We start from the raw sequence: 20,720 nt of genomic DNA on the forward strand, positions 1-20,720 counted from the left end.
CCACATGAATATTTCCACTCTGAAAATGTCGTAAGCCGGAAATCAGACCTCTGTGTTAGTCATATTCATTGCCGAACAAAATGTATGGCCTCTGTCCTCCTGGAGCTTATATTCAGTTGGGGAATATAGATATTAATCAAATGATTATACCAATAGATGATATGTAATTACAGTTGTAGTAAGTGAAAAGCATAGAATGCATGAAGAGCATTAAAAGAATGTGACAGGAAGGATCAAAGAGAGACTGAGGAGTTTAAGTGTCATTTAAACTAAGTCCCCAGAAGATGAGTTAGCTGATCAAAGAGGAGAGGTGGGGCATTCTGTTCAGAATCAACAGAGTATGCAAAGGCTTTGAAGCAGTCAGGAGTTTTCTATAGTTGAGGAACTGAAAGAACCCAGTGTGATGAGAATGTGACTCTCAAGGGGGAAAGTGAAGTGAAATGAAACCAGTCACCAAGAATCTTTTAGCCTATTTGAAGCCAGGTGGCCACCCACTGAAAAGTGTTTGGAAGAACAAAGCTAACTACTCTTTTAAAAGCCAAAACAGATAAGAGGTTGTCATACTTATCTGGGCAGCGATCTAGTTGACCAGGACTAGATCAACATGGGGAATGGTAGATGAAATTGAGATATATTTTGGAGAGAAATTATACAAGTCTCAGTGAAGAGCTAGATGTGGAGGCCTAGAGATCAAACTTTTAAGTCAGGCAGTCTGGGGGTACAGCCTTGAAGGATGAGTAGCAGTGGTTCTGGGAAACAGGGAGGATTGTGACCTAATAATTAATAAAAGGACAGGATGTGCTCTCTGGGGTCTGAGGGAAGAAAGCAGGCAGAAAGATTTATTGGGGCTGGGTATAGAAGAACCTGAGCACCTTACCCCACAGAACTTGATCTAAAAATCGGGGTATAAAGTATTTGTCTTAAACAAATCATATTTCAATATAATACTGTGGGAACATAGAAACAAGTCCTTTTTGTCAAGCATGTTAAGCACCTACAATGATGTTCACATGTAATTTCCCTCTTGAGATTTCACAGTTTTGGCAAAGAGAATTCTCAAAATTTTAAGAGGGCTGGGCTTCTTGAAAATTGGGCATGACTGTTTCCTTCTTCACAGTCATGGTTATAAGCCCAGGTAACTGGAAGGTGCTTCCTCACCCAAACTTGCTGGGGACAGGTTCTGGTCATATAACCTAGTCATATAACCTGTAGACCATGCTCCAAACCATACAACCTCCCACATCCATTGTCTTGAGGATTCTCAGCATCATATTCTTTTTCTAGTCTTTTTTCTTGTTCACTAGATGTCTGCCTATGCCAAGCCCCAGGAGGACAGAAATATCACTTTTTGAAAAAAAAAATTTTTTAAGTAATTTCAGACATATAGAAAGGTGACAGGATATGTTTGAAGAATCATGGCATACTATTCCTTCAGATTCCTCAACTGTTATTATCTTACATTTGCCATTTGTTTGATCAGTTTCTCTCTATATATACATAATGCTATGGACTGAATTGTATTACCCGCAGAATTCAGTGTTGAAACCTTATCCTTATAGTGTGACTATAAGTGGAGATAGAGTCTCAAAACAATAATTAAGTTAAAATGAGGGCATTAGGGTAGCCTCTAATACAGTCGACTGTATAAGAAGAGTCTGACTTATAAGAAGAGAAAGTTTATACATATATATATATATATATATAGCAAATATATTTATTTACTTAATTTTGGGTACTAGGAGTTGAACTCAGAGGTACTTTATCTCTGAGCCACATTCCAGCTTTTTTTATTTTTTATTTTGAGGCAGGGTCTCACTAAGTTGCTTAGGGTCTCACTTAGTTGCTGAGGCTGGCCTTAAACTTGCAATCTTCCTGTCTCAGCCTCCTGAGCACCTGGGATTACAGGTGTGCAACACGGTACCTGGTGTATATATTTAAATACACACACACAAATGTATGGAGAGGGAGGGGTAAAGGAGAAAGAGAAGGAGCACCCTAGCAAACATACATATGCATATACCTTTATTTTTAATACATATCCTTATTTTTTCCAGATCTTTTGAAAGTAAGTGGTCCCTTTATCTCTAAAGGCAAGTAGTGTGCATTCTCCTACATGCCACAATATGATTAGCTAAATCAGGAAATTCACAATGTTGTGATACTAGTAACTAACTATAGACCTTATTCACATTTTGCCAATTGTCCTATAATGTCATTATAGCAAAAGAGAAAAAAAAGAAGAGAAACAAAAATATTAGAGGGTCCAGAATCCAATCCAGAATCATTTGCATTTAGCTGTTATAACTCCTTTATCTAGAACATTTCCTCATTCTTTGTTTTTCATGGTCTCGACAATTTTGGAGAGTATAGATGACTTAGCTTGTAGAGTGTCTCTCAATTTGAGCTTGTCTGATATTTCCTCATGATTCGATTAAAACCTTATAGCATATTCCAAAATTTCAGTAATATGTTTTTTTCTCCTGCATTTAGGAATATGTTTTTGTTTTGGTACCAGAGATTGAACCAGGGGCACTTAATCACTGAGCTATATCCCTAACCCTTTTTATTTTTTATATTTGACACGATCTCACTAAGTTGCTTAGGGTTTCCCTAAGTTGCTGAGGCTGGCTTTGAACTTTCCATCCTCCTGCCTCAGCCTCTGGAGTTGCTGGGATTACAGGCATGTGCCACCATGCATGTTTTTGTTCTTGGACAAGTTTTCACATTGCATGTCTGTGATCTCTCTTCTCAATGTAAAAATGAGAAATCTGTAACACTTTATAGGAGACTTGTAGGTTTTCCTAAATCACTGCATTTAATTTTCAGTCTTGTTTAAAGCTATGAAGTGATATGTCCTTCTCAGGGCATCATATTAAGAAGCTCATAAGGTTTTTGTTTCATGACTGGTGATGTTAAATTTGATCACTTAGTTTTTGTTATTAATAAGTATTTTGCTGGAGAGATAATTTGAGACTTGCAAAAGTGCTGTCAGATAAAATACAGGAAAACCAGTTGAATTTTTATTCCAGAAAAATAATATGCTTTAAAAAATACAACTGTGACCTTCTCAAATTATTTATCTAAAATTCTAATTTAATTGCACGTCTACTATTTTTATTTGCTACATCTGACGAAGCTATATGTAAGTATCTTGTTCCTCATCCAACTTTTCATCCAGTTGTTTTGACATTCATTGATCATTATGCATCAGTTTTTACTATGACTTTGCCAAGTGGTGATTTTCTAACTCCATCTACATTTCTTCGTTGATATTCTATCTGCCTTTTTATCCACCCTTTTTGGTGCCTTTACGGCGCCTGGCACACGGTAGGCCTTCAGACATTTGTTCAATGAATGAATGAACTCTAGTTCCTGTCGGCCGGGCTTGGGTGACTATAGCTGCGTCAGGCAGGGGCTTGACTTCCTCAGCCAATCAGGCCGTGCTACTGAGACTTACTAGCCTTCTAGAGCCTGGTTGCTGGCTCTTCTTGCTCCAATCGTAAGCCGGGCTCTATCCTGCCTCGCTTACGTTTAATGAAGACAACCGATTGGCTCTCTCGGGTCCAGCAGGCCCAAAAGACAGCCCGCAGAGTGGGGAAGTGACCAATGGGTGTCGGAGGGGGGCGGGGCCTACCACGGAGTGGAGGTATAACCGGGAGGCCCGCGCGCGCGTTTCTCTCCCGGCACGGGCACCGGCGCTGGCGATGGCTGCAACTTCCCTCCTGTCCGCTTTGGTCACCCGGCTGCTCCGGCCCGCGCAAAGCTGCCATTTCCTCCATCATTCCTTCCACCTGGCAGCAGTTCGGTAAGTGGATCGGGGAGCCCCGCAGCGCGGAAAGCCGGGGGGAACGGAGAACAGGGGCCGCCCGGGTTCCGGCGGGGTGCTGAGGGACGTCTTTCAATCATCGCCCTGGTGGCGGTGGCCGCCTAGAGAGGTGTGGCGGGGCGACGTGGCACCGAGTGCTGCAAGCAACCGACAGTGCGGAGTGAAGGCTCAGGAGACTCTGGGGTGCCCTGTTTACATGGGAACATAAGGACGTTACCGGCTAGAACCCGCCGACGCTGGCTGTGATGCTGAGAGTTGTCTTGGGAAGCCAGAGACCCTTTGGCGAGCGCCGGGAAGGGTTCCGAAAGAGCTGCCTTCTGCGAGCGGACCCTTCCTAAGACCCTAGCGGCGGCTGGGGTTGGTGCAGTCTGATGAAATCCCGGAGCCGGCTTGCTAGAGGGGTACCCGCTCTTCGCTCCTCCTCCGCGAGGTGGGTGTGGCTCGCGCTGCGCTTTTAGCTGCGGCTTTGCAGAGGTGAATGAATGTACTGTGGTCCTCCGGCTTTGACTGCAGTCCACCCCACGAAGTGGCCCATTCCAACCGGGGTAACTTGAGATGATAAATACCCGGGAGGTTGCCAGGGGCTGGGGGGAGAAAGAGGGGAGTGGGGAGTTATTGTTTCATGGATAGTTTCAGTTTTATAAGATGAGTTTTGGAGATGAATAGAGGTGATGTTTGCACGTATTAAATATGAATGTAATACCACCTGAACTGTAAGCTTAAAATTGGTAATGATGGCAAATTTTATATGTGCATCTTAGCACAAAAAAAAAAAAAAAATAGCGAAAAAAAATACTAGGAAGAAGACAGGGAAGGCTCTGGTTGCATTTCCTTAGGGAGTAATTGGTTTTTCTTGATCTTTTTGAACCTCAAAAATCCCATTCCTAAACCGAGGTTGAAGAGTCTTTTGGAGGACTGTACTTTCTCTTGCCACATCTGTGCACCCTCTTTCCTGTCAATCTTTAGATCGTTTGGAGCTAGAGCCCTGTACCCTTAAAAGCAGCATTTATTTTATTTTATTTTGTTTTTCCCCCAGCATACACTGGACACTCTGCTAGGATGTGCAGAGTTAGCGGGGATAAAAACTGTTCTTTCATTAGTGGAACCGTCAAGGATTAGGATAGGTGTGTAATCTCCACTTGGTGTAAAAATGCTATTAAAGACATTTCCAAGGCACTGCTTGTTGCAGCTCAAGATGCAGAATATGTGTAGTATGAGTGAGGGTTTTTTGTTGTTGTTGTTGTTTTTAAATTTTTTTAGTTGTTGATGGATCTTTATTTATATGTGGTTCTGAGAATTGAACCCAGTGCCTCATACATGCTAGGCAAGCAAGCGCTCTACTACTGAACCACAACCCCAGCCCATGAGTGTGTTTTTGAAGGAGAAGTTGGAAGGGGACAGTCAAGACTTCTTGGTCTGATTCTGACCAGCCTTTCGGTCTCATCTTTCATTACTGTCTGTTTTCTTCCCTCCCGCCAAGTTCTGGCCACAGGTGCCTGTGGATCAGAGCTTTCATAAGATATAATGGTATTTATAAAGATCTTCTAATTCGTTACTTAAAGAACTAGACCAGTTTGCTTACACACAGGTGACAAATGCTCTCATTTTACTGCTTGCCTTTCTGAATGTACTTGTAGGCTCCACATTTTTTAAGGCAATGTGTATGCTCTGTACTGCACATTTGTTATTAACAGAGACCATGTTTTGCTGTTTGAGGGTTTCAGGAACACAAACCCCAGGGTTAGATAGAGTACTAGTTAGATAGTAGCCTAGAAGATAGTGGAGGAGACGAGTAAATGGACTTTGAGGCAGAAGTCTGCATTTGGATCTCGTTTTTACTATCCTCAGTGTCCTCTTCTGTGCAAGAGGGTTATTATAATGGCCCCAAGGTAACTGAGAGTAATGTATGTAGCAAAAGACCCACTGTTAAATAGATGTTAGTTCCATTCCCTTTTGTATCTTTCTTCACTCATTACTGGTTCTATTAGTAAGTAGATAACAGAACTCTTCCCAAAATAAGTTGGTTTTGAGTTGTAAAATGCCCCAATGGCTTATTTTTCAATGGAAAATGACTAAGCCATTGGGTTAAAGGGAAAGTGAAGATGATGCTGACTTGAATTTTAATTTCAAATTTATTGGAACAGACCTCTTGACTTTTTTCTATTCATTGTTTGAATGGAAAATTTTTCTAAACACATTTGCAAAAGCACTTAAATGTATGTTAGCTGAAAGAATTATAATGTTTGGATTTCTTAGGGGACTGGGCTTATTCTTCCTATTTCCCTGTTTATTTGGGGTTAGCAATGACTTATCTGCTCCTGAGCAAAAGAGATGATAGGGTTAGTTAATGTGTTTCACATTTTTGCAGAGTTGTGAGAAGCAGAGGAGGGCTAAAATGTGGTTATATTATGAAAGATCTTCATTACATTGCGGCTTTGTTTTTAGTTCATGTTGCTCTTCTGACAATTTTTTTTTTTTTTTTTTTTTTTAAGCAAATTGGCATAATACCCAGAACTGCCTTTGGAAGCAAAGATTGGGGCTTGGAACATTGGCTTCTCCCAGAACCCTGTGTCCTTAACTTTAGTATATCATTTTTAGTCCAAGTGAGCTGCTACCATTTTTCCTAAGTTAACTGCTTTTCAAAGAAATTTATTATGAAGGGCAAGCTAAGTGCCTCTCACTGAGTATATGTGTGTGCATGTGTGTGTGTGTGTGTAATTGCTCATGAGTATGTAAAAATATATCCATTATATATTAAGGATATATATGTGTATACAACCAAGAGAAGAACATAAGAAATTAATATTATTGATCACATATACCTGACATTTTACATATATTACTTCATTCAGTAATATGACTATCTTAAACTCTTTTTAAGTAGTATTTGATTTTGTAGCATTCCAGGGTTGGGAATGTATTTTGGGTCAAGGAAGGGCATTCCAGGTACTAATATAGTTCAGGAGTGTTACTGGGGTATTTGTATCAGCAAAGCTCTATTAATGTAGTTCTCTTCAACTCTAAATGACTTATGAATATTAACAATGGTTTAATTCCTTAATAAACCATGGGTATAAATTAAATGCTATTATATATTTTGTACCATACTAGTATTATTACATAAAATCTGGGTAAAAGTACTTGGTTTGCTAAGTATTATGAGATCTTAATACCTCACAAGATAGATTACAGAATAATATAAATTTTTTGTATTACATATAAGACATTGAGATTTGGTTTAGAGTAGGTATTTATTCACAATGCAAATAAAAAGCAGACATTAAAAGATTAGAGATTTGGAATTGTCTGAACTAGCAGTGACCTTGAGAATTAACCCTATCTGATGTCCAATACTTGAGTGCTGTATTCCTGAGAATTAAAACATGTATTATAAGGGGAAATGGATATTTCATTGGTCTTTAGATTGGAGCAGTGTTCATATGACACTGAGGACAGACGTCTAAAGGGAAAGACTTGTTTTCATGGCATTCTTTTTTTTTTTTTTTTTTGCTTAAGGACAAGATTCTTTTCTTTAAGTAATGGCACTTTACTGTAAAGATGTGTGTGGAAATAAGAAAATTAGGACTCAAGGCTGTGGTTGTAGCTCAGTGGTAGAGCACTTGCCTAGCATGTGTGAGGCACTGGGTTTGATCTTTAGCACCACGTAAAAGTAAATAAAATAAAGGTATAAAAAATACAATAACATAAAAAAAAAAAAAGGAAACTAGGACTTTCCACATTTAGGCTTCAGAGTTCAGGAGGAGCTGCATAACCCATTCTTATTGGGAAGAGACAGTCTTGTAAGAGGTCTGAACATAGTTTTAGAAATTGGAGTTGCCCTACTGCTAGTGGAATTTTTTTTAAATTTATTTTTAGTACTAGGAATGTCCAGGTGTGCTTTACCACTGAGCTGCATCCCCAGTCCTTTTTCATTTGTGAGATAAGGTCTTGCTAAATTGCTGAAGCTGACCTTGACCTTGCTATCCTGCCTCAGCCTCCTGAGTGGCCACCATGCCCAACTCAAGCAGTTTTCTGATTCTTTGCCCTAATTGACTTTCATTGATGTGACTGCTATTCTCTTATCTCTGCTTCTTCGTCAATCTTCAGCTGTTTCCATCCTCAATAGGTCCTCTGTGGTTATAGTCTGAAGTCTCTAGGGGAGGAGGTCTTGCTGATCCAGTTAACTGCTACTGCTCCTGTTGAGATAAGCTATTACACTAACTGGACTGCTGGTCAACCTAGGAATTGTCACCCTGGGTGTCAGATACTCACCGATGGTTTGTCAGCTGTGGATGAGCTGTGGGGTCCTGGGGTAGAATATTTTGCCACCTATGAGGAGGAACCTCCCCCTCTTTCCCACAGGGGCTGTGGGCAGCGGTAGGCATTGTGAGGTTTGACCTGGCCAGCATTGTGTTTATTGGTGTAATTATATCACTTAATTTATATATAGTCAGCCTTTTGTATCTGTGGGTTTAACCAACTGCATATGGAAAGTATTTGGGGGAAAATGCACATACAGACCTTTTTTTCTTGGCTTTATTCCCTAAACAATACTGTGAAACACTATTTATATAGATTTGCATTGTATTAGGTATTATAAATAATCTAGAGATGATTTAAAGTACAGGGGAGACGGGCATGGTGGCACACACGTAATCTCAGTGATTTAGGAAGCTGAGACAAGAAGATTGCAAGTTAAAGTCCACCCTGGGCAGCTCAGAGAGACCCTGTCTCAAAAAATTAGAAAGGCTGGGAATGTAGTTTAGTGGTGAAGAGTCCCCACTTCCATCTCCAGTACTCCCCCCATACTCAAAGAAAAGTATAGGGGTGGATGTGTGTAGATTGTATGCAAATGTACCATTTTATATAAGGGACTTGAGTGTCCATGGGTAGAAAAGGGAACCTCGAATCAATTCCTTACAGATACCAAGGAAGAACTCTATATAAAAGCATGATAAAAAATTAAAAGGCAATAGAATAATTGGGAAATATTAATATGAGTCATGACTGATTATTAACAGCCCTGGCAAAACACGAACTTGGTCAGTCACTTAAACTCCCAGAGCTTCAGATTAACCATTTCATTCAACTTTATCCCCCTAAACATGTAACTGGACACATGTTCACCTCTTGAATCCCTCAGATTAGGCACCAGGCATTTTAATCCAAGCTTTGGGGTTTAATAACAACTTTTTGTAGTTGGAGCTTTACTTTTATAGAAATCTAAGCTATTTGGTTTTGTGACTCTGTTACCTTCTGCAGAAATGAAGCTGTTGTCATTTCTGGAAGGAAACTGGCCCAGCAGATCAAGCAGGAAGTACGGCAGGAGGTAGAAGAGTGGGTAGCCTCCGGCAACAAGCGGCCACATCTGAGCGTGATTCTGATTGGTGAGAATCCTGCAAGTCACTCCTATGTCCTCAACAAAACCAGGGCAGCTGCAGATGTGGGTATGTATTGCTGTCAGACCCCTCTGTCTTTCAGTTGAAGTTTTTCTGAGGCAGATGCCATTGTAATTTATGATTCCTTTTTCTGATTAGAAAATTCAGGGCTGGGTATATAGCTCAGTTGGTAGAGTGCTCGCCTCGCAAGCACAAGGCCCTGGGTTCAATCCCCAGCACCACCAAAAAAATAAAAATAAAAAAAAGAAAAGAAAATTCAAGCAGAGGAGGCTCATGTGATTGAACCGTGTCCAAAACATTGCAAAGAAATTAGGTCCAATTTACTGGGGCAGCTTATCGATTGGAACAGGAAGAACCTGATTGGCATTTTTGGTGTCTTCTGGAATACAAGCTAAATTCTGTTCTTGGCCTTAACATTTAACAGGCGATCTTGAACATGTTTTATATTTGCTTTTCTTGAGCAATAATGAGGGTCCCTATTTTGGGTGTAGCAGTTTAGAGCAATAGGGTAACGGAGAAAGATTGAGCAGTAGGACCATAAGACACCTTAGTGATGTGGTTGAACAAGTCACAGATTTGAAGGAAATGACTCTGACTTCTGGGAAATAGCCTTTGACTTCTTTACTGATTGGTTCCAAAGCTAATCATGCAGTTAGAAGTGATTTGTGGGGCTGGGGATATAGCTCAGTTGGTAGAGTGATTGCCTTGCATGCATGAGGCCTCAGCACCTCAGCACCGCCAAATCCTCAGCACCGCCAAAAAAAAAAAAAAGTTAAAAAGAAAAATCATGTTATAAACAAACAAAAAAGTGATTTGGATCTGGGTGGTAGGAGGTTTGTAAGGTCTCACAGTACCACAGATTACTGCATAACTGCAGAAGAGTCAATGGGCTTGGATACACCTGTGCCAACGCTCTTCTGGGTCAGTGGTCTGAGCACCAGGGTCCCTTCCTTTCTGACCTTCTAGTGTGGCTGGGTGGAGTTTTTAGCCTCTGAGCCCTTTGTGAACTCTATTTATGGTCACTGAAAATCGAGACCTCCTGTCGTTTTAGCTGAAAACCTTTAGAAACCTCTAGAAAATCGTAAGCCATGACATTTTTTTATACAGGGGATTGAACCCAGGGGCACTTTATCACTGAGCTACATCTCCAGTCCTATCTATTTATTTATTCATTTGAGACAGGACCTCACTAAGCTGCTAAGGCTGGCTTCAAACTTGCAATCCTCCTGCCTCAGCTCTCAAGTCACTAAGATTACAGGTTTGCACCACTGCACATGGCTGCAAACTATTAAAGACATTGGGAGGTGGAATGGACTTTGGAAAGAGAACGATTGACTGTGCCACAAGCTAGCTTTATTTATTTATTTATTTATTTTGTACCAGGGATTGAACGCAGAGGCGTGCTTTACCACTGAGTTATATCCCCAGCTCTTTTTTATTTTTTATTTAGAGACGGTCTCACTAAAGTTGCTTAGGGCCTTGTTAAATTGCTGAGGCTGGCTTTGAACTGGGGATCCTCCTGCCTCAGCCTCCCAGGCTGCTGGGATTACGGGCATTTGTCAATGCACCCAGCACCAACTAGCTTTTTGATCTGTCTGCTTTAGTCTCCTGATCTCTAAAATGAGATTAATGAAGATTGCATAGAATAATGTATGAAAGCGTCGAGGTAGTCTTCTCTAGCCTATATATATGTGAAGTTAAACTTTTTAGGTTCCTTGAGAGCCAGTTTAGTTTTTCAGCTGCCAGGGTGTGTGCAATGATTAAAAACCCCTGTGGTAGCAGAGCATGGCTGGCAACATAGCTGTGCTCACTGAGTAACTCAATATTTCTTTAACTTCATCATTTTCTTACCATAGGAATCAACAGTGAGACAATTGTGAAACCAGCTTCAATTTCAGAGGAAGAGCTATTGAATTTAATCAATAAATTAAATAATGATGAAAATGTAGACGGTCTGCTTGTTCAGCTCCCTCTCCCAGGTGAGTTTTGGTCTCCAGTTATAATGGTGTCTGAGCCCTGGAGAGGCTTGACTGCTTTGTACTTCTGGCCCTTCATGTGGATTTGACTTAAAGGTCAGGTAAAAAGATTGAATATTTTATTAACCGGACAGACCTACTCAGAATACTGATCGTTGCTTGTCTTGGTATTGAAACCTTTGTACAAACCACAGTGGAGGGAAGCAAAGAGAAAAAAAGGATGTTGGCTTCTATACTGGCATTTGACATCTGTGAGGATGAAGTGCATCAGGGAGGCAAGTCAGAAGGGGGTTGGATTTGCATAACAAATCAGATAAGACAGAGTCAAGCACCCCTAACTATAGAATAGTGATTTAAGGCCTCAGTTTTGGTTTCTTTTACAGAGCACATCGATGAGAGAAAGATCTGCAATGCTGTTTCTCCAGACAAGGACGTTGATGGCTTTCATGTAATTAATGTAGGACGAATGTGTTTGGACCAATATTCCATGTTACCTGCTACCCCATGGGGTGTGTGGGAAATAATTAAGCGAACTGGTAGGTATATCCTAGAATCTTATGTCTTGTTAGAATTATCAAGGAAGTAAGGGCAAAGCGTTGTCAATTTTTGGATTCAGGATGCTCAACTGATAAAGTTATGAAAAATGTAAATATAAAGTTATACAAACATAGACTTTCTATACAAATATTCCAAAATCTGAAAATCTGTGAAATCTGAAACACTTCTGGTCCCAAGTATTTCAGATAAGGAACATTCAACCTGTACTTGCAAATGGCAAAAATTTCTACAGTTCCAAAGAGTGGAACCCTAGCCCATATCTTCTGTTCCTACTCTGGTGGGCTACCTATTCTAATACTTGTCTGTGACTATTTTGGGACTTTAATTCAGAAACCTCAGGAAAGGAACTTGAGATTTAGTAGTGGTGGTAGTTCATATTCTTATGTTTTGTAGTTTACAGGACACATTCTCCTGTGTTCTTTCTTCTTCTTTTTTTTTTTTTTTTTGGTACTGAGCCACATCCCCAGCCCTTATCATTTTTTATTTTGAGGTAGGGTCTCAATGAGTTGCTGATGTTGGCCTCAAACTTGGCAATTCTCCTGTCTCAGCCTCCCAAGTCACTGAATAATAGGCATGTGCCATTGCATCCTGTTTTCTTTTAGCCCTTTCTATGTGTGGCAAGTATTAACTCTGATTGACTGATAAGGCAATAAGCTTAGTGACTTCCTTCACTATTAAAATTGAATTCATGTCCCAGGTCATCTGATTTTTTTTTTTTTTTTTTTCACAATTTAGAAGGACTGACACTGCTTTTAATGCAAAAATATATTTTTTTCATAGGTATTCCAACCCTAGGGAAGAATGTGGTTGTGGCTGGAAGATCAAAAAATGTTGGAATGCCCATTGCAATGTTACTACACACAGATGGGGCTCATGAAAGACCTGGAGGTAAGGAAACTGCTTTCAGAGCAGTGCCCTCTTCTCCTTTTTTCTGAGAACCTTGAGAGGCCATTGGAAATACGTTTGTTGTAATTCTGTTAACATTCACTCAGCGAATAATCTTTGTGTAGAACTACTCAGTGTCATCAAGGAGTTTCAATTCATTTATTATGGAATTAACTTCAGAAATCAATTTGAGTTTTGAATAAAGCATGTTTGTAGGCAATTAGAAATTTTCAGTTGTGGCTTTGATGGTTGGAACTAAGAAGCAGTTTTGATTTGAAGTTAATATAGTGTTCTGGGTTGTTTGGTAGAAAAAATATCTCAGACCACTGCAGAGGGTTGATTTGATATGACTGCCATGTGACATGTCAAGTTGTGTTATTTCATCTAAGAAAAAGCCTTATAAATCATGTGGTAACTGTACCACATGAAATTATTGCAATAATGACTTTATATGTTTATATCAGAAATAGTAACAAAACTATATTTTCAGCTATGTTTTTGCATACTTTAAAACAACCCAGCTGGGTGTGGTGGCATATGACTGGTAATCACAGTGACTCAGGAGGCTGAGGCAGAAGGGCCACATGTTCCAAGCTGGCCTCTGCAACTTAGCAAGGTCCTAAGCAACTTAATGAGCCCTTGTCTCAAATAAAAGGGCTGGGGATGTGGCTCAGTGGTTAAGTGCCCTGGGTTCAATCCCCAATACTAAATAAATCAATGAATAAATAAATAAATAACAACTTCTAATCCTAGTGATATTTTGCTTAGACAAGATAAAATTCTTCGAAGGCTGTGAAATAGAACAAGGAATAAAGTTAATTATGTATGATTCCAAAGGGTAGGGCCAAGACCAATAGGTAAAAGCTACATTGAGTATTAATTTTTAAAAGCAAATGAAAATTAGATGTCCAGAAAATACGGCACAGCCATTAAGTCAATTATTTTTCAGAGGTGAGTTTCTACAGTGACTTGATTACTTGAGACCTAACCAGCTTTTTTTTTTTTTTAACAACACAATTAACAAGCTTAATGAATATTTATATTAACCAGCTTTGATTCAGTAATTAAATTTTTTTCTTCATAGGTGATGCCACCGTTACAATATCTCATCGATATACTCCCAAGGAACAATTGAAGAAGCATACAATTCTTGCAGATATTGTCATATCTGCTGCAGGTAAGAAATTAAGAGAGAGGGCTGGAAGGACTTCTCTTCAGAAGAGTGAGGTTGTACCTCATCTCTTAAGATCCACCTGCCTTGCTACCATTCATCTTTCCCCTCATAATAATTCTTTGAGTTGCCTTCAAAGATGAGGGTGGAGTTATGGTTGGAATACTGGTTTTTGGCACTCCATTATAGACTGGATAGGAGAAGGTTATTCCTAAGACCTAAAAATAGTTCCATTTACTATATGAAGTTTAAGTGGCTCCTTGGTTCTTTAACAAGTTTTTATAAAAGGTGTTAATTAGCTCTTTTAAAAAAAAAATTTTTTTTAGATGTTGATGGACTTTTATTTTATTATTTATATGTGGTGCTTAGAATCGAACCCAGTGCCTTGCACATGCTAGGCAAGCACTATACCCCTGAGCTACAAGTCCAGCTCCTAGTTACCTCTTTTAAATCTCTAGAAATTGAAAGGCAAGAATCTGACAGGTTAGATCTTCTTTTCAGTACTAAGTTGATCATTCCTATCTCCATTGCCAGGCATTCCAAATCTGATCACAGCAGATATGATCAAGGAAGGAGCAGCAGTCATTGATGTGGGAATAAACAGAATTCAGGATCCTGTAACTGCTAAACCCAAGTTGGTTGGAGATGTAGACTTTGAAGGTAAATGATGTAATTTTAAAAATGCATAAAATCAACTAATACTGCCTTTAATGGATATTTAGGACAGACCACTTTTTCTTTTTTTTTTTTAGTTTTTTAAAAATTTTGATTTGATAGACCACTTTTTATTTAACTTTTGAACTTGTCTTACTCTCATAATGCTGTTTAAAATGCTTTCATAAGAACTGAAAGAAGCGGGAGCAGTGGTGCACACCTGTAATCCTATTGACTCAGGAGGCTGAAACAGGAGGAATGAGAGTTCAAAGCCAGCCTCAATAAAAGCGAGGTGCTAAGCAACACAGTGAGACCCTGTCTCTAAATAAAAAATACAAAATAGGGCTGGGGTTGTGACTCAGTGGTCAAGTACCCATGAGTTCAATTCCTGGTTACCCCCCCCCCCAAAAAAAAAAAAAAAAGAACTGAAAGAAATCTTTTAAAAATGAAAGCCATTCTAGATTATTTTAGATACTTGTGTTGTGAAATCATGGAGTATGAGCTAGGCATGATGGCACATGCCTATACTCTCAGTGGCTCTGGAGGCTCAGGCAGGAGGATCCTAAGTTCAAAGCCAGCCTCAGCAACTTAGCAAAGCCCTGAGCCAACTCAAAAAGATCCTGTTGCTAAATAAAATATGTACTTAATAAAAGGGCTAGAGATGTGGCTCAGTGGTTATGTGCCCCTGTTCAATCCCTGGTACCAAAAAAAAAAAAAAAAAATGGGAGTATAGCTGGAAAACTACAAGTTATTAGATGTACAAAATTACTTTGGTACTTTGGGTAAATTATATTCAAGATGTAAAAAATGTGGGTGCGTACTGAGGTAATGCTTATTCTTAGAGTTAGACCTTCCATACAGTTAACCTACTAAGATGTTTCTTTTTAAATTTATTTAACATGGAAAAGTATAACCATAAAACTACATGTTATTAGATGTACAGATATTTATTGATTAACTGCATATTATGTGCATGTTATTTCACTAGTGTGTTCAAAAGCATTTACTCTTGAGTAATGTAGCTGTGATTTTCTTTTAATGAGTTTGAGGCTAATGAAGGTGCTTATGTTTATTATTGCTTTTTTTTTGGTATGCTTCTTTCATAATGTTAAAGTATATATGTGTCCTTTGCCGCAACTGAAGCAGCCTGTCTTGTTTCCATGTAGGAGTCAGGAAGAAAGCCAGTTATATCACTCCTGTCCCTGGGGGTGTTGGTCCCATGACAGTGGCAATGCTAATGAAGAATACTATTATTGCTGCAAAAAAAGTGCTGAGGCCTGAAGAGCGGGAAGTGCTGAAGTCTAAAGAACTTGGAGTAGCCACCAATTAACTGTTGTGTCTACTGTGCCATGAACAGCACTTCAAGCCAGTCCATGAAGTGATAGAGCAGGCCACGAGAAATGCAATATTTTTAATTTATTCTACTGAAATGGTTTAAAATGATGCTTTGTATTTATTGAAAGCTGAAATGGGTGGGTTTTGTGCACATATGGCTCTGTAGTGCCTCACCAGGGAACACTCCAATGTCATGCTGGATCCTGTGATCTAGCCAAGAGAAGCCATTAACCTAGTGATTAACATGGGAGACCTTGTCACATCAAGAATGGATGCTTAACTTTGTCAAGCCACTTTGGTTAAAACTTTGCCTTTTCTAGGATTGCATTTCCCAAGTGCTTTTCCAATAAGAGTTGATACTCATTTTAGGTTCCAAGCCTTTTGAGTTCAACTGGTCAAACCAAAGGAAAAAAAAAATGTTAGAGAGAAAATTAGGAGAAAGAAAGAAATGGTAGTAGAGCGGAGAAAAAAAAAATCACCATAATTTTTATACATATTGATCAATAACTAAATCTATCTGAAGAGAACTGAATTGGCTGGAACAAAGAAAAACATTACTAGCTCTTTTTGTTTTTTTTTTTTTTTTTTGGCTTAGTTGTTAGGGAAATGTTTTGGGTTGTTCCATTTGCTGTCACCCTCACTTTGCATACCTTAGCCTTCAGTGAGTTCTCCCCCTTGTCATTTTCTAGGATTGAAAGGCTTGTTTTATAAATTATTTGTGTGTATTGTCATATTTGACTATACCCTTTTTGCCAAATCAATTTTGCTATATTCTTAAACTTTATTATTCAGTTTTTGTATTGTTAGTGGGTATCTGCATGGTTTATTTGATATGTCTTGAAACCTATTTTTGAAAACCAAAACTTGGGCTTGATAATCATTGGGCAGCTGGTGTAAGTATGCAACTTTTCCACCAAAGAATTGTCACAGCTGCCTTCTTTTCTGTCATCTTTCCTGAAATATTTTAAAGAGCTTGAGTTAATGTTGAATTTAGACTTTCTGATGAAAGGGGTTCTTTTTTTGTGTGTGTGTGTGTATGTGTGTGCATTTTTTTAAAGGGTTTTTTTTTGTTGTTGTTGTTGTTGGTTTTTTTTAAATAAAACACATTTATCTGGTGTGGAATGTTTCTGAAATACTGTCTTCCTACCACCGTCTTAGTCACAACCTAACCAGAGTGAATTTTTCTCATTGAATATGATCTAGTTATTTCTATATTGGGTAACACCCAACCTCTAAACTTAAACTAATTGGTTTAAAGAACTATGAAGAAACCAGCCTAGTCCTTAATCCCAGCAGGTAGTGCCAAACCAGGAACTTAATCTGTAAGATTTCTTTAAGTGGTTCTGAGTGTTTTCTAAACCAGGCATTCAGTTTACACATTGCTACAGAGGATTTTCTCCTTGCTGTTCTCAATACACTCATAGTAAGTTTATTTCTCAATTGCCATCCCTGCCCACCCTGTGTGTGTGTGTGTGTGTGTGTGTGCGCGCGCGCACGCATGTGTACGCATGTGTGTTTAAAGTATAAGTGTGACTAGGGAAGGTGTGGTGCACATCCTGACACTGAGATAGGTCCCTGGGTATGCTGAATCACAGCTGTGTACCTGTGCTTTCTTGCAAGTAGCTCCTGCTGTAGGCAGCCTGAAGCTGGAAGGGAGAGAACTCTCTGGAGTTGACCTGCTTCTTCCTTGTTCCTCTGCTGGCTTACTTTATTTTTTTTTGCTAGTTTTATGGAGATTTTTGTACGTGAGGTATAGCTTAAGTCTATATGCCAATTGCCTGCTAACTTACCAAAATTATTAAACATGGAGTCAGATGAGCAGGCAGGATTAAGTTTTATTGAATTTTAGTTACATTAAAAGTGGAAAAAATTACTGCATGGAGAAATAACAATATGTCAACCTGTTAAGACTATTAAAATTAAAATGCTCATGTATATACAAAATATAAAGGATATATAAGGTAAAAATAGCATGGATCAATTTACAACAAAAAGCTAACATCATACTTTTCCAGCTTGTTTTATTAATCAAGCACATTTACTCCTGAACCCATAACATTTCTACAATTTAATGGGGACAGTGCTATTTCAAATCAGCCAGGCTTTAAAACTTAAATGTTAAGGGTAGATTGTTAGCTCTCCCAGGATTGGTACAGATGAAGATAAAGACTTTGTACTTAAACAGAATGGTTCTGGATTAGTGAACAGCTAAATAATTTTGCTATCAGGTAGAAGTTTAGAGCTTTACTTCTTGGCAGTATTACTTGGAAGGGAGCTCTGAGGTTAAATTTAATGAACATTTATTGAGAATTTTTTATGAACCAGGCACTACATTAGGCCCAGGACTACAGTGGCAACTACCTGTTCTGGTACTCGAGATGTTAAATAACTAGTATCATTTGTCTTAAAAAGTGAATAAAAAGTACATGCATTTGTAAACTTGAGTAAATGTAGTAACTAGCCAAAATTATTTATTCAAGATTCAAATTCATAGTTGTTTTGGAGAAAGAAAATGTCAGATGCGTGTGGTTATCCAGCAATAGCAGGCATTACATAACGGTGCTCACTCATTAAATGTGTATTGAACATAAAAGGTCTTTTTAAGTTTAATGGGAAAAGGGTCTGCTTCATTAATAACTGGTGTTAATCTACCCAAATTGCTTCTAACCATTCCTCTGAAGAACTAGTTTGCCTTACATTGCAAATTTAAAATCTTCCAAAATGTTAGCTGCCTAACATGTAATGTTCATGTAGATGGAAATTTGACTTTGGGAATCAGTCATTGAAAAATTGCAGGAAGAGCCTATCCAAATGCATAAAGAAATTGGAATCCAAGTGTGAAAAAACAATAATTTTAAAGGATCTTTTTGTTGATCTCATGTGATTTGAGATTTCACTTTAATAACGACTATTTCATTTTAAAAAACTTTACTCTGATGCATTGGTTCCTTCAGTAATAGATTTTTGGAACTGGATTTTCAATCCAGGAAAGCCCCAGTCACACTTAGAGAGCAAGGGCCATAATGCAGCTTCAAACTTAGCTGAATGAGATGGAGAGAAAAAGTAGGACCTTTCCAGCATTTCTCGATATGCAACTTTGCAAAACAAATATTCCAGCTTTAGCCTATCGATGTAAGAGTTATTTTAAACCATCTAGATTTCAATCTAACCTTTAAAATTCTTAATCGATACTTGTTTTAAATATAAATTAACCATTGTCCATTTATCTTAGTTATGGTTTTAAGGAGACAAGCATTTTTTTTTTTTTCAATTCAAAAGAAATGTTATTTCTATGCTGAACTGTGTTTTCAAATAAGGTACAATGTTTACATTTAGATATTTTAATAACTACAAAGGGATGGGGAGAGCTTTGCATCTAAGTAGGACTTTGCACTGAAAGACGGCCAGTTTTCTATCGGGCAGAAGGACCTCCTCCAGTAAATAAGGAGACAGGCACAGAGAAGACTCAGAACTAAACCAGGTCCTTGCCCAGTCTGGGAGAAGCTGTGTCATCTTAGAGGGTGGTCTCACCGTGGGCCTCTCTTCCATATTCATCTATGTCTGTGAAGTCATAATCAGACTCCATCTCTATCTTCACCTGTGGCACCATGAAGACTGGGCTCCTTGGGTAGCTGAAAGCAGGTGAAGCTGGACAGGAGATTTTGAAGTGTAAGGTGATGCTGAACAAGAAAGGAGAAGGGAAGAATGATTATCTAATTTGGGGTGTTTTGAACCCTATTCTCCAGAGCAGGGCTCTAATGCAAGCATTTCTGTCTTTGCTTATGAATTCTTAACACACCATGGGAACAAAGCATCCTACCTGCTGGGCTTTTAGCCACAGCCTTTGAACTGGTCTCACCTTTTTTCATTTTTCATTCTTCAAATTGCTACCAAGTCAAACTTTCTAAATCACAAATTTGACTGGTTCCCATTATTCAAAGAATAGAATCCAAGCTCCTTGGCATGACAAGACAGGGCCACCTATGCTTGAATTCCTGCCTACTTTCCTAGTTTGAGTGCCACTCTGTCCCTTAACTGGTCTTGCCCTGTGAGTATGTTTTCAAGTGATGCTTCAGGCTTATTCCCATTGTCTGAAATCCCCTGTTCTCCTTTGCTCTGTCTCATACTGTACATCTGGCAGGGTCCTATTTATCTGTGCTAGATTCTCCTGATAAAGCTAATTACCTTCCTTTGATCACTGGCCTTCTCTCCTGTGTACCCATTCTTGTTCTTGCACATGGTGCTCCCCATCTGTTTACATATGCTTCTATATCCCCAGGGATCAAGTATCGTGCCTGGCAGACCTTTAATGCTTAATCTGTATTAAACTAGGTAATGTTGCTAAGCATTTTTCTTTACTGAAGCAAAATCCTGCTATTTAGTGATCTTTGCTACCATCTATTTTCATTGATTTGGTAAAGCACCAGTGTGGTTGGGAAGAATCCATCTATAGTAACCAATTTTTTTTTTTTTTTTTTTTTTTTTGCATTTCTGACCTTGTCCCATAGCTCTGCATAATTTAACAGGTTTTTGGAATGCCCTTTCCTGGTCCAAATTCTCCACAGTCTAAAATTGGGGCAATTAAGAGATTTTATTTAGTGTAGGCTATTTTTAAAAAGAAGATAAATCAGGACAGACATTGTTATTCTGTGACTATACATACATAAATATTAGTGTCAATAAGGGCATAGGAGCCCAGACTGGAGTCATGGGATATGAGGAACATAATATGACATGTGACACTTCTGAGATGTATAGTGTCCTTGAGCCTGCAGCTCAGAGGGTTGAACTGGTGATAAGAATCCCCATCTTGGCATTGTAGAACAGTTTTGCCTCATAATTCAGGAGATCCTGTATATGTTTCCTGAAAAACTCTTGAGTGAGTGCCATCTAAGGCTGGAGATTTACCTGCCTCT

At 38.9% G+C, this 20,720-nt stretch overlaps 2 protein-coding genes across 6 annotated transcripts in view; one reads left to right on the forward strand and one right to left on the reverse strand.

Moving 5' to 3' along the window:
* Nucleotides 1-3,609: 3,609 nt before the first annotated feature.
* Nucleotides 3,610-18,253, forward strand: MTHFD2 (methylenetetrahydrofolate dehydrogenase (NADP+ dependent) 2, methenyltetrahydrofolate cyclohydrolase). Its single transcript, XM_079111533.1, has 8 exons — nt 3,610-3,805; nt 9,089-9,273; nt 11,082-11,204; nt 11,585-11,737; nt 12,540-12,647; nt 13,729-13,821; nt 14,350-14,475; nt 15,636-18,253. Exons 1-8 carry the CDS (start codon nt 3,705-3,707, stop codon nt 15,797-15,799), a joined length of 1,053 nt encoding a protein of 350 aa, XP_078967659.1. The 5' UTR covers nt 3,610-3,704; the 3' UTR covers nt 15,800-18,253.
* SLC4A5 (solute carrier family 4 member 5) overlaps nt 17,622-20,720 on the reverse strand; it is a 122,565-nt gene continuing 119,466 nt past the window's right edge. For 3 of the 5 annotated variants that reach the window (XM_079111527.1, XM_079111526.1, XM_079111530.1), the window contains one exon: nt 17,622-19,484. In XM_079111527.1, coding sequence (XP_078967653.1) covers nt 19,319-19,484 — 166 coding nt within the window. In that variant the 3' untranslated portion in view covers nt 17,622-19,318. The remainder of the gene's footprint in view (nt 19,485-20,720) is intronic. The other 2 variants (XM_079111529.1, XM_079111528.1) reach the window with 1 other exon arrangement.

The sequence above is a fragment of the Sciurus vulgaris genome (assembly GCF_902686455.1).
Source record: "Sciurus vulgaris genome assembly, chromosome: 14".
NCBI lineage: Eukaryota > Metazoa > Chordata > Mammalia > Rodentia > Sciuridae > Sciurus > Sciurus vulgaris.